Here is a 13012-nt window from a genome sequence, read left to right as displayed (position 1 = left end):
TTTAATCTTTGGGATAAATACTGCAATCTGAGCAGGATGCATTTGAATGAAGTCAACAAACAATCTTACTTACTGTCTGTTTCCGTCTTGTGGACCTTTTCTTCAGAACTCCGGTCCAGTCGGCCTTGATTCAGGACCTCAGGACTCGGCGCCTGAGGAGAAGACGCAAGTCGTCTTCTGGATGCAGGTCCAGAGTCATCTCGTTCCCATGGAAACACCGCCGAGGGCGTGGAAAAGACATCCGACTGGTCAGACGGGTGGCGGAGCGGTGTGCTCTTGTGCTGCTGTCGAGGCAGCGAAGCTGCGGACGCTTCTGAAAACTGGAGCCGCTGCTGCAGAGAAAGATTGAAGGCGCAGAATTAAAGTTTTTCCAGTTTAACTAAGAACATACGTCTTTTAAAGTGCATCGCTAAGCTGATTTATTTTGCACACAAAGGTCACAGTTATTAGATAATGTCAGAAAAAACATAAAAATCAAGATGTGATATTCCACATTTGTCTCATCCTACAAAAAAAGTTTAGACACACGTTTCTCCTGTTCCAGACCAACAAGGCTTATAAAAATATAAATGCAGTAAGTTTGGAGCGGAAGAACTTGGCTGGCCTGCACAGAGTCCAGACTCTAACCTGGCAGAATACAAACAGGATGAATTAGAGAAAAGACTGAGAGCCAGGACTTTTCATCCAACATCAGTGACCTTACAAATGCACTTCTGAAAATAGATACCCATGAACACCAACCTGTGGAAAGCAGGCTGGTGAGTAAACGTTTTTAGCAATCTAGTTTATATCTGTTGTTCAAACACTTTTCAAGAGAAATCCACCAAGAAACAGCTGGTGAGGGGAATCTGATGAACTTTAGCTCAAAAATCAGATTTATTTCTTAATGGTGAATGCCCCATAGCTAAATTGGTATTTGTATTTTTGTTTGTCATTCTTTTATGTTGTTGTTTGGTCTCTTTGCTTATCTAAATGGTTGTTTTGAAGATCAGTACCTGAGTTTGTTAGTCTGTAATGTTTGTTTAATATGCACTAAAATGTGACTTAAAAAAAGGTCTTCAAGAGGAAAAGAGAAACTGATCGCTGCAGCAAAATTTGACTTAAAAATGCAGTTTTCCAGTGTTTACATGCCAAATCCTTAAAACCCACTTCCTTTTTTATTATAAAACTCAGAAATGTTTTGCATTTTCTGTATTTTTAATGCAAGCAGCTGATTAAATAAGTGTTCACTTCTTCCTACTCCTTTTGAAACAGAAAAGTAGTGTTGAATTATTTTGTTCTTGGTTGTGTATGCACATGTTTTCTCTGTGGTACTGATTGCTTGTTTTCTTGTTTTTAAAAACCTGTTTAAACAAATCAAATCAATTTCTTTACATTTATGTTAGATTTGGTCTTGTCAATATGTTTTTTTCTCAACAATCAAACTTGACTGATAAAAAGGGGAACATTTTGTTAAGAATTTTTAATAAAAAATAACATTCACATATAATCTTTTTCTCTAAATTAACGTCTCTGTTTCAATATAAAAGGCCAAAATGGTAAATAGAAAAAATAATTTCTTCCTAATAAAGGAAGGTCTCGTTACCTGCTCCTCAGAGGGAGTGAAATGTTTACTAAATGTGTTTAAACGGCAAAAGCAGGTCAAACATTAATTGCAGACAAATCCATGTGGTCCATTTAGGTGGAATAAAACTAAGTCTGTAAGTTGAGGATAGAGTGGAAGAACAAAGACGGATGTTAGTTCTGTTTCTCTGGCATGAAAGGAGCTAAATCCTCTCAAACTACACAGGAGTTTGAAGACAGCTCAGTGGAAGAATAAGCTGGTACTTACTCTGATGTGATGCCCCCCGCTCTGTCCTTCGTCCCGCTGCCCGGGTCTGTCTTCCTGTCTGCTCCCTGCAGGGCAGAAACACAACATGGCGACTGAAGTCAGAGCCTCAAACGTATCGACAAAGCTGAACATGAACAACAGCTGCGAATATCCAAACAGCGGAAAGATAAACACAGCAGCCCCCAGGGAGCGATAGGCTGGGAAAGCTGCAGAGCCGAAGGACTTTATTTATAATCTCTGTGGTTTTACTGTTTAATTAGCTAAATTATACTGGGGAATTAATTTAAAGAAAGGATAAGACAGGATCTGCTAAAGAGAACAAACAAAGGAGTCATAAATTCAGACACTGTACCATTGTGCTCCCAGGGAGAGGATGCAGTCCAGCAGGGTGTGGAAAACAGAGTGGTGTCTGTGCGCCGGCTACTGTTCTGCAGCTTTTCCAGCTCAGCTTCCAACCTGCCACAGAGAGACGACCGATGGTGAAACAGAGGGCAGGAAAACAGAAAAACCTCTGATAACAAATGTGATCCTGATGCAGGAAACTAATGGAGTCAGAACAAAACCAGTGTTGACTCAGCAGCGTAATTTGAAACATACGTCCAGGCCTTTGCAAAAGGCTTTAAAGCATTACATTGTGTCACATTACGACCACAAATGACAGAGTGTTTTAAAGGCAATTCGTGAAACAATGAAGTGGAAGAAAAAATGACTAATAAGGGCCAATAAGAAAAAATCTGTCAATGGGAAAACATAAAAGGATGAAAAGAGGAATGCCACTGTTGGAACAAACCATCCAGTCCAGTTACAGTTTGCAACAAGCAAGGGAGCACAGCAAATAAATGGAAAAATGATACAATCCGACGAGATCAAACACTGCATGTGCAGCGGTAAAGTAGCAAAAGGCATTTCTACAATGCATCAACCGAGAGAAAAGATTCAATGCAATTGAATCTTCCCAGATTGTAAATTGGAAGAAACGCTGCCCTCTCGACAAATATATACTGAGTTACCACTAAGTCTGTCACAATAAGCAATTCATTAAATTAAAATGAGCTAAAAAAATTTCATTCTGATGAATAATAGTTTTTAGAGGGCAATTTTGTTTGCAGAGTCTTTATAATTCATGTTTCATTTATTGTTTTTGGTGGTCATGTTTTATTTCAGATATTTAAAATATCTTCCAGTTCCAGCACTAAATGATCGATTGAAATGAAGATTTGTTCATTTTTGAGAGGGCAAACTTGCCACTATCAAAATATTACTTGACAACAGTCTCAAAACAATTATTATTTATCTGGGACAATTTATCACCTAATAAAATTGTTATTGTGACAGGTCTAGCTGCCATGTTGAAATCCCATTGGAATACATTGATATTTATATTTGCAGTGAGACAAAATTTGAAAACATTTAGCAAGAAACTGCATGCAGTTTGGAGACATCCTAGCAAATGAAATGTTTGATTTAGAAATTAAATTTATGTTTTAATTTGGAAATTAAAAGATACTTAATAATATGTACATAACTCTATTGTGCTTAATGATTGCATAAAACAACATGGTGGCAGAAAAGCTGAACATCAGTGGCATAGCAGTTGTGTCTTCATAGCTGACTCCTGCTGACCTCTTGATTTCTTGGCTGAGGTGGTTGTTCTGGTTACGAGCCGCGTCGAGCTGCCCCTCCAGAGAGCAGACCTGGGCCTGCTTGGTGTGAAGTTCCTGGGTGAGGCGCTCTCTGGCGGTCACGGCCGCCTCGGCCTCCTCCCGAACGCTTTGCAGATCTCTCTGAACAAACTGCAGCTCCCCACGGACCGCCTCATACTTGGAAGAAAGCAGGAGGAAAAGAAGAGCAGGAGGGATTTCATGGAGTTTTAAGGTTATGAAGTGTAAAGAGGATACGGCACATTGTATTTTAGTAAAACACAAATTAACATCGCGAGAATGAAAGGTTAAAATATTCCTGTTTAAAAGCACACCGCTAATGCTGACAGTAGCATTTATGACTTTACTAATAAGTTACTGGTCTTACTGATTCTCTTGTAGCCTGAAACCGAGAGCTATTCACAAAGCACGTCTGTGTTTACCTTCGCTGTTTGTTTTTCAAGGCTGGTATGAATGTTGTCCAGCTGCAGCTGCTTCTGCTTGTTCTCTCTGGACAGTCGCTCTTTAAACACCTGCAGCTCCTTCACCTTCTGCAGGACCCTCCCAGAGAGGCCCACCGTCCAGTCCTCCTCAGCCCAGCTCATCTCTGTCCGTCTGGGCCTGACACCATCAATAAATCAACACCAGAACATTTTGATAAAAACAACAGAACATCATCCCATACATGAAATGCCCAAATAAACTTTATTTCATCTACTAGAATTTGTTAGACTCAAAACTTCTAGAGTCGGGGGTCAAACGTGTGGCACTGGGGCCATTTGTAGTCCTTTTCAAAAAAAAGTTCCATACAGTACAAAATTATTTTATTTGCAATATTTCTTCCTTATTTTGCTCTTATTTAAAGTCAGACCACAAACATCCAAAGACGTTTACTAAAATAAAGATTTGGGCACATCCATTCATTAAAGGTAGTAAAATAACTAATTCTAGTTGATTATAATAGACAATGTTCAAATATTAGGGAAATGCATGCTTTTATTTTGAAATAAAGCAGACCTTTGACACCCTTCATATGTTTTAAATTTACAGTGATTAGATTCATTTTCTACAAAGATCTCACTTATTGTTGAATGAGTAAAAAACTAAACAAATCTGTTTCATAAAATTAAAATAACTCCTTCTGACTAATTATTTTGTCTGAGAAAACAGATCATAATATTAGAGCTATGAGGAAATCCAGGCTGTAAAAAATAAATAAGGCGCATACAACTCTTGTTGCATTGTGTTCAAACATAATACATGTCTTAATCCTCTCTGAATCTGCTTTTCTCTACGACTCTTGCGTTTGTTGCTAAGGCTTTGCTGCCTCAGAGGGACACTGGTTGTCACAGCTGGGCAGCTGTGACTCAATATTTTCCTACACAAACACAAACTGTTCCAGCAGCACTGCCTGCCAGATGAAAATAAATCCCAACTTTCCCATACTTCGGCATGAGCAGAGATAATTTCTCATAAAACACTCGCTTCAAGCGCAGGAGGTTTCAAGTTCAGCGAGTTTCAAAGGCATTGACTGGAAGTCAGTGCGTGCAGGTAAACAGCGAGCGTTGCTCTAAATAAGGACAGTTGAAAGTGAGAGCAGTGGAATGAAGAAAAGCCTGACTGAAAATGACAGATAAAGCTAAGCTCAGTTTTGACATGTACTGCAGCCTGGAGGCGTAGCATCAGGACTCGAGCTGCACTCAGTTTGTGTCATAGCTCAGTGCTGCTGTCATTGTTTACCCGTTTCCCTGCAAACAGACAGAAGGCAAGCAAGAAGCCGTCAAAGAGCGCACATAACCAGGATTTACAATCATGCTTCCAGATGATTCAACGACGCGTAATCATCTTCGCTGTGTTAAAACTTGTTTCTTAATCCTTTCAAGTATTTTTTTTTTATTTTATGACAAATAAATCTACTGCGTATTAACAAATGTATGCAAATCATTGTTGTGGTAAAAAATACAGTGTAGGCACATAAAGAGTAGCTGAGTTTGAAGCTTTAATTATTCTGCTTTGTTCGCTGTTACCAATTACTTTTCTTTCATCAACTAATTGCTGCAGCTCAGAAACAGATTTAATCATGAACTTAAGTCCATTGTTGCACCTGGTGTTTCACAATCACGGTCGGAGATCAGGATTAGGTGAGAGATTTTTATTAAACACAGTAGCATCTCTGTCAGTGGATATGTCTGCTAAAAGTTATGAGCATGATTCCACACAGCTGCAAAACAGATGAAAGTTGGAGGTTTTAGCATATTGTGGTACATTAGCTTTGACAAGCAGCAATTTTAAAGTCACTTTCTCATGAAATGTGGTTATATGACCATGATAAATAACATCCACCATCAGGAGAAAGCTTTGATTTATGTTGGTTCAATAAGGGAAACTTATAAGTCGTATTTCATAAGAGTCATTTGCCTGATAAGGAATTAAAATAAACAAAAATAAGGAATAACACAAAGTGTATAGTCTCCAAAATACATTATTAAACTGAAATACACATGAGGCCTGAGAGACTAACCATTAGAAATACTTAAATATTTAAAAAGTGATGTGTTTACATCCATGACATATGAAAGTGTAACTACAAATTGAAAATAAACATAATAAAAATGCCTAAATATTCTGATAACTATGTGTTACAGCTGTTTTCCAGAGTTTGTAATTCTGATCTGCATTTGGGCCCCTTTTATGAACAACAAAAAAACGCATCAGAACCTCTGATCAAACCAAAATAACTATGAAAATATCTGCCAATATCAATTTCTGACATAAATATTGATGTTGTGGCCAATAACTGCTATTAAATAATGTTGTCCTACTACTTAACACTGTGACTAAATGACCACATTGGACTGATACTGATGTGCCGAAAAATGACATTAGCCAACACCAATTAATGGCAATGTATTTTTCCGGGAGGTAACGTTTATTCAAGTAATATAAGCACATGTTTTATTGGAAACTAGGAGCTGATTAAGGAAAATGTGTTTATTTAATAGGTTGTCAAAGAGCAAATGAAACTTGGAGGGTAAAATTTGATGCCTAATTGGTACCAGATGTAAGCCTGAAAAAGCTTGGTGTAAAATAACCATACCCACCACAATACGAAATGAGAAAGAAACAATCAGCACCAACTATATACTTAATGAGGTGCACTTTAAGAGAAATGTCTTCCAAGTGAAAATGTGTATTTGACAATGAAAACAAATCCACATATTTAAAAACCGACACAAAAACTTGTATAGATGCTGAATAATCGTGTAATAAATTGTAAAAAAGTTAAATCACAGCCATAGTATTAGTCAAATACTGCAGCATTGAGGAACACCATTTCTTATAGCCGCACTGAAGACAATATTGTCTGACTTTATAAATAAATTAGACGCTTAAAACCATCCTAAAGGTAAAATATGTTTCACCACTGTTGGGTGTTGGACAGGCATACACAAATGTTACTTCACATGTATGGTCAAATGTTTGCTTGTTTTTTGCACAGTTGGAGTCCCATACAATCTATTTCACGAGAAAACAGAAAAATAAATAATCTGAAGGTTTCCTCAACAGGTTGGCTTTACCACGTGATCAATGACGTAACAAATGAATGAAATTTATATTGCTTTCGTGGCAATTGTTAAAAGTTGCTATAGCACATCCTTAACAAGACGTGGATATAGGAGGCAAACATCCGGAAACCCCTCCTACGGTGTTTCAATAAAAAACTACATTTTTCTCCGTAGTGACAATTAACAAAAACAAACAGAAAGAAAATCGTCATTTTTACGTCAACTATGTGAACGACTCGCAAGCTTTGCTAAAACAGGTCATGAGACTTTTCCATCAGGTGTCAGCTCGGTCCATCAGTGACCCGAGGCTGGCATGAACCCAGCAGTGATGCTACAAGCTAACCCACAATAAAGCTACTCACCATTCACTTCAGAGCGTCACAAAGAGCGCGATCAGCCGGGGACAGCACGGCCGTGACAGCGGTCACGGAGCCAAACACCGGCGTCCACGGAGTCAAACAGCAACCTGACACAGGACAAAACTCAACCCGAATCTTGACAGCTTTTATATGAGCTGCAAAATACCGCGGGATCTGTCCCACTGATAACCCAACAGAACCCGGGGCGGCACGAGGCAGGAGGGGGCTGATGGGCTGATGACGTAGCAGGGGGATGTTTTGGGAAAGGTCCGCGTGGCGGGGCGACTCTCTGGGGACCTCTAGCGATGAAAAGATGTCATTCACTCAAGTCTCGTTAGAACCTCAAGACATTCTTCACGCCACTGTACTAAATGATCATTTTTGTATTTTTTTTTTTAAATATTAAACTCTATACTTACTAATATATATATCTTCTACGGCTGAGTTGCGTATGTCGCTGTTAATTTGTGATTTTTATTAAAACAAAGTTGCATAGCACTGTTTAGTACTCATTCTATATTTTCACTGTGTTGTCCAACAGCTGCTGTATTTTTTTATTTTATTTTTTTGCATATATGTATTGATATTTTCTTATTTATATTTTTAGTTTAGCTTGTATGGTGTTTTTATACTCTGTTTTGTTTTTATTCTGTTGTTTTTAACTTCTGTTACTTTCATTTTATTATGTCCACTTATGCCGTGACAGCTGAAATTCCCCACTTGTGGGATTAATAAAGAATTATTTTTGTTTTTATTAAAACAATGTAGCATAGTAATTACTGTTTAGTACTCCTGCAGTATATCCCCTATGTTGTCCATCAATATCTGTATTTCTTTATAAATATTGATGTTTTTGTATTTACATTTTTAGTTTAATTTGTATGGTATTTTTCTACACTGTTTTGATTTTTATTGTGTTGTTTTTTCACTTCTGCTATTATGTTCATTTTCTGTTGTGTTAGTTATAGGACTAATAAAGGATTATTTTATCTTATTTTATCTTATCTTAACTTTCCCTTTGTGAGGCAAATAATTGTTATTCTATTCTATTCTATTCTGAACCATAGCATCCTTTTTTTCTACTTCTACATTATGCAGTACTTTGTGTTTGTCTATGATATAATAAATAGTGCATTGATGTTTGGGGTTGTGACAAATGACAGCATAAAAACAGAAACATGGAAGAACAACTTTTGAAGGCACTGCATAAATAAAGTCTGGTGCTGAGATGAGAATGGATAAAAAAAAAAAACATTTCCTGATTTTGAGGCTGCTGTAATGATACCTTGCGGTGTGTAATTATGTTCTTGCCTCTTTCTGACTGAAATGTTCTTACAACAGACCTAAGCAGTTAAGCTTAAATCACTCACACTTAAATATTATCTTAAATTCAATAGACCTGCTCACAGTAATATTTACAAAATCATCTCTTCCTGCTATACAGCTGTACCAGGACTGAGAGTAGAGTAGTAATTAGATTATAACAGTCACAACAAGCAGTCTTTCTTCCAGGTAGGCTGTGGATTTGAATGTAATCTGGGATTTGGTGGCTCAGTGCTGAGTGGTGTGGAAACCCAGAAACTGGCCTGATGTTCCTAACATATACTGAGCCACACTGCTGAGTATTTACAGGTGATTGTTATGTCATGTCACTGTGATGATGTGTAATAACTGTGGTATTACTGAGAATATTTGAGGAAAAACATCAGATATTCAGTTTTTAATGTTTTGCGGAAGAAATAAAAGTTTGAAACCTGAACATTTTCTTCAATGTTTATCCAAGATTAAACTTGACAGAAATTGTGAACAGTTTCCTCTTTAAAGGCACATAAAGCTGCATCTGACGTTTAAAAAGACAGAATTAATTGATGTTGAAAAGAGAATAAGGAAATGCAGCTAAATGAAAACAGATCAGCTTGATGTCACCCCTGTCTGTGCGGTTATGTAAAATGATTTCCATCAGTCACACTGATGCACCCGGCTCTCCCTGCAGGCGTGCACTCATGTCCCAATAAGCTCATCTCGTCACTCTATCTTTATTAATACGGGACGACATTCATTCTCAATCCCAAACTCACACAGTCGCTCCACGCAACTCCTCAAAGTATTACCTGCGCTGTCTGCCGGGGACCTCCACAGGTAGCCAGGCAGTCAGGCAGCTGTGCGCCACCGGCTGGAGTCTCATTCATCCACTCTGCCCATGGAGGTCTGCTCTTCCTCTGGCTGCTGACAGAGTCTTGACCAGACAGACAACTGAGGGATTTCTGCCAGAGAGAAACACACCACCGCTTTGCACATTCACTGTCATAAAGGTATGTGAACGAATAAAAAGGGGGAGAATACTCATGTGTTATTATTTAGATGTTTGCTGTGATTTTAATCCACATTTTCCACGTAAAGGTTGTTTATTTTGTCACATTGTGAGATGTGATTTCTCTTTTCCAGATGTTTCCTTGGTCGGCTGTCTTCTCCCTTGAGCCCAAAGTGCCGGGTCAGCGCAGCACAGAGGAGCTGGTGACCAACACTCTGATGCTGGAGCTGGGCGCCATGGTAAAGCGGACCGAGCGCATCCGTTTGGAGAGGGCCACCGAGGGCCGGCGCCGGCGCCGCAGCTCCTCCTCCACGGCGGACTACAGCTGGCTGGCACACACCCCGACCCCTCAGCCCTACCAGCTCACCCCCAACGACCTGCTGGAGCTGCAGGACCTCTGTGCCAAGATCCCCCCTGCACAGTGCGGCCCTGTCATCGTTAGGTGAGAAACACTGAAGCAGGTGAAAGAGTCTATCAGGCAGGAAAACAAGCAGAAAATTAAATTTAAAAAGGTGTAAAGTTGACTGGGGAACCATAAGAGGAATTGTAGTTTTTCTCCCCACAAAGCAAAGATAAACTTAATGAACATGCCACTTCTCAATTTGCACTTTATTGTTCATTTTATTATTTACCACTTAGTACTTTTACCCTATTTAATTTTCAAGTTAAGTGCTTTTCACCAACAATTCAGACTCACTGAATGGTGTTTTTTACGACTGATGGTCTCTAAAATCATTGTGAAATAGAAACAACATTATAATATAAAATATGAAGAGATTTTGAAGGACAAGAGAGTTGCAGAGTTGCAGTCTGGTAATCCCTTTAAAACTCTGAGCAACAACATGCTGATGCTCTCAGATCCTCACTACCGATGAAATACAATGAGATGAAACTTACTCCTTCGGATTTCTATGTATTCTTTTATTTTTATTTGTTTGAATTTAGCAGCCAGATCTACTTAAAAAGTGCAACATGAGCCAGTTTTTAAATGCAGTTTGTATGTCTTTTCCATTTTCAGATCTGTTTGCTTAAAACTTTTTGACAACTTCATCCCTAACTTGTCTGCTTTTTCTGAAGTTTTTCTTTTTCTTTCTAAGCAATCAAAAGGAGTGATAAGGACATGGACTGGAGCAACCAAGAGGCCAGTTCTAACTCTGAAGGAGCTGCAGATATAGTTCAGATAGGAAAATTTTGTTGAAATTTCAACAATCGATACTTTACACAAATCTATCTTTTATGAAAGAATGGCAAGACATTCCTGACAAAGTCCTGTTACCATATAGTGTGCACAGCAAATGTGCTCTGATAAAATTCTTCTTTGGACGAAAAACGTAATGCTTGAAGAAACTAACACCCTGGCCTAACATGTGAAACATGCTGATGGCAATATCGTGCTGTGGGGAAAGCTCTCATTTAGCAGGATGCTACATCATGGACAACCCTAAAAGAAAAACTGAGACTGCAAAAAACCTCAAGATAAAAGATGTCACTTCCACCCCGATGACTGCATCAACCTACATGTTTGAAATGATTAATCATGATAAATCAATTATTGAAAATATTCAACTAATTTAATAATCAATGAATTGTCCATTGGGGTATAATGAATCTGAAAGGGTAATCTGATGATAGAACAACACAGTCAGAGCAGTAATTTAGCCTAAAAAGTACAAAAAATATTTTGCATTTGCTACAATTGATCAAGGGTATAAAGAATGTTATTATTGCAATTGAGGCAAAAATGTTTATTTTCTTATTTAAAAAAGGAACTGTCTGTTTGTGTATTTTTAATATTGTACAAAATAAGCTTAAAAGATTAAACAAAAAATCTGCAGAATATGCCCAATTTTTAAAATCAAATTAATTGATTAATCGTCACAATAATCGATTACTAAGCGGTATCCCTAATCAGATCACGTCCTCTCCTCATTGCAGGTTTAGGAGGCTGGTGTCCCAGATGGAGCCTGAGGTCCATGAGGTTCCCCGGCTGTTTCGCACAGTACTACGCGACTGCGTGGACGAGGTCAGCGGCAACGACGATGTCCAGCCGCCGAACGCGTTTTACGAGAAGCAGCAGCGCAGCAAGAGCCTCTCCTTCGTTACATTCCGCACAAAGTTTCGCACCGGGCAGATGTTCAAGGGGAGCGGCTTGAGGGGCTCCAGGGGGAACCTGCAGCAGCAAATGGATTGGTCCGACGATGAGGACGATGGAGAGGGCGAGGAAGAGGCCATAAGGGCCAGAGCGAGGAAGGGGAGGAGCAAGAGCATGCCAGAGATCACCCCACTGGAGCAGAGCGCTCAGGGGTGAGACCAGGGGAGGAAGACCTGTGGTGGTAAGGGAAGAAGTCACTTCGAGGAGTGAGGAAGGAAAAGTGAGAGTAAATTATAAGACGAAGACAACAAGACTCACTTTTCTCAAAAGAGGCGACGACAATGATGACGCAATGATGAAGCATTTGACAATTTTATAACTGTTTCATTCCAGTAAACTTTAGAAACTCAGAAGCATTATTGTTCTGATTGAAGGCTTTACTCTGTACTGATGGTTGAGTTCCAACCTGTCTTTGACCACGCAGCAGATCTTTGAGACAGAGTGAGCAGGAATTATTTATTCTTCAAAAAATGGTTTATTGACCATTCCAAACGTAACTTAGGGTAACTACAATGCCACAATTTTGCTCACTGACCAATGACGACATTGTGACAGATCAGCACATCATCTCCAGCAGGCATCACGATCCAAACCAAACTCTTAATTTTGCAACCAGCTGAAACAACAACAACATCATCTGCTGACAAATTCAAAAACTCAAGCACTCCTTAGATGTGGTGTAAGAGACATCTAATGAACTGTCCCTTTAAAGTAATGTCATGCAACGGGAGGGTGGGGGTGAGCACACACAGCTCAGGCTGCTTTTCTGCTGACTCAGCAGATTCTGTCACTTTGTGAAAGCTCTCCTGTCAACAAAGCCACTGCAACTCAACCTGAATTATGTCTGATGTTTTAATTTATTTTTTATTCTGAATGTGCACGCATGTATTTGGACTGGAGAAATATAAAATGTTCTCATGTAAACAGTGTGATTAAAATGCTCTTTTCTCTACATTGTCCCTGTTTTTGATTTAAATACGGTTCTTAACATTTAGGACTAAATCTTGAGGCAGTTTCAGTCTGCAGACTAAAAATGAACAATTAAACATCTTTGGTGCAATGAGATTTTTGGGCTCAGAGATCTAGAAACTAAAAATAAGACGTTAAAGAAAAAAAATATGGATGTATAAATAAGACATAATTCTTACATCAG

The 13012-nt window shown here is 38.8% G+C and overlaps 2 protein-coding genes across 4 annotated transcripts in view; one reads left to right on the top strand and one right to left on the bottom strand.

The window, feature by feature from the left end:
* Positions 1–7613, bottom strand: part of LOC103136871 (centromere protein F) — a 28899-nt gene extending 21286 nt beyond the window's left edge. For all 3 annotated transcript variants that reach the window (XM_016670605.1, XM_016670604.1, XM_007550309.2), the window contains exons 1-6: positions 7400–7613; positions 3915–4092; positions 3455–3651; positions 2184–2287; positions 1832–1896; positions 74–332 (exon numbers count right to left, since the gene is read on the bottom strand). In XM_016670605.1, the coding sequence (XP_016526091.1) occupies positions 74–332; positions 1832–1896; positions 2184–2287; positions 3455–3651; positions 3915–4076 (787 nt within the window). In that variant the 5' untranslated portion in view covers positions 4077–4092; positions 7400–7613. The remainder of the gene's footprint in view (positions 1–73; positions 333–1831; positions 1897–2183; positions 2288–3454; positions 3652–3914; positions 4093–7399) is intronic.
* Positions 7614–9449: 1836 nt separating this feature from the next.
* Positions 9450–12811, top strand: LOC103136870 (protein RD3). The gene is made up of 3 exons (XM_007550308.2): positions 9450–9708; positions 9842–10149; positions 11643–12811. The coding sequence occupies exons 2-3, from the start codon at positions 9842–9844 to the stop codon at positions 12013–12015; spliced, it is 681 nt and encodes a 226-aa protein (XP_007550370.1). The 5' UTR covers positions 9450–9708; the 3' UTR covers positions 12016–12811.
* The last annotated feature ends 201 nt before the right edge of the window (positions 12812–13012 follow it).

The sequence above is a fragment of the Poecilia formosa genome, unplaced genomic scaffold (assembly GCF_000485575.1).
Source record: "Poecilia formosa unplaced genomic scaffold, Poecilia_formosa-5.1.2 Scaffold35, whole genome shotgun sequence".
Lineage (NCBI taxonomy): Eukaryota > Metazoa > Chordata > Actinopteri > Cyprinodontiformes > Poeciliidae > Poecilia > Poecilia formosa.
The sequence above is the reverse complement of the archived record's forward strand: the minus strand, read 5'-3'. Positions and strand labels throughout refer to the sequence as shown.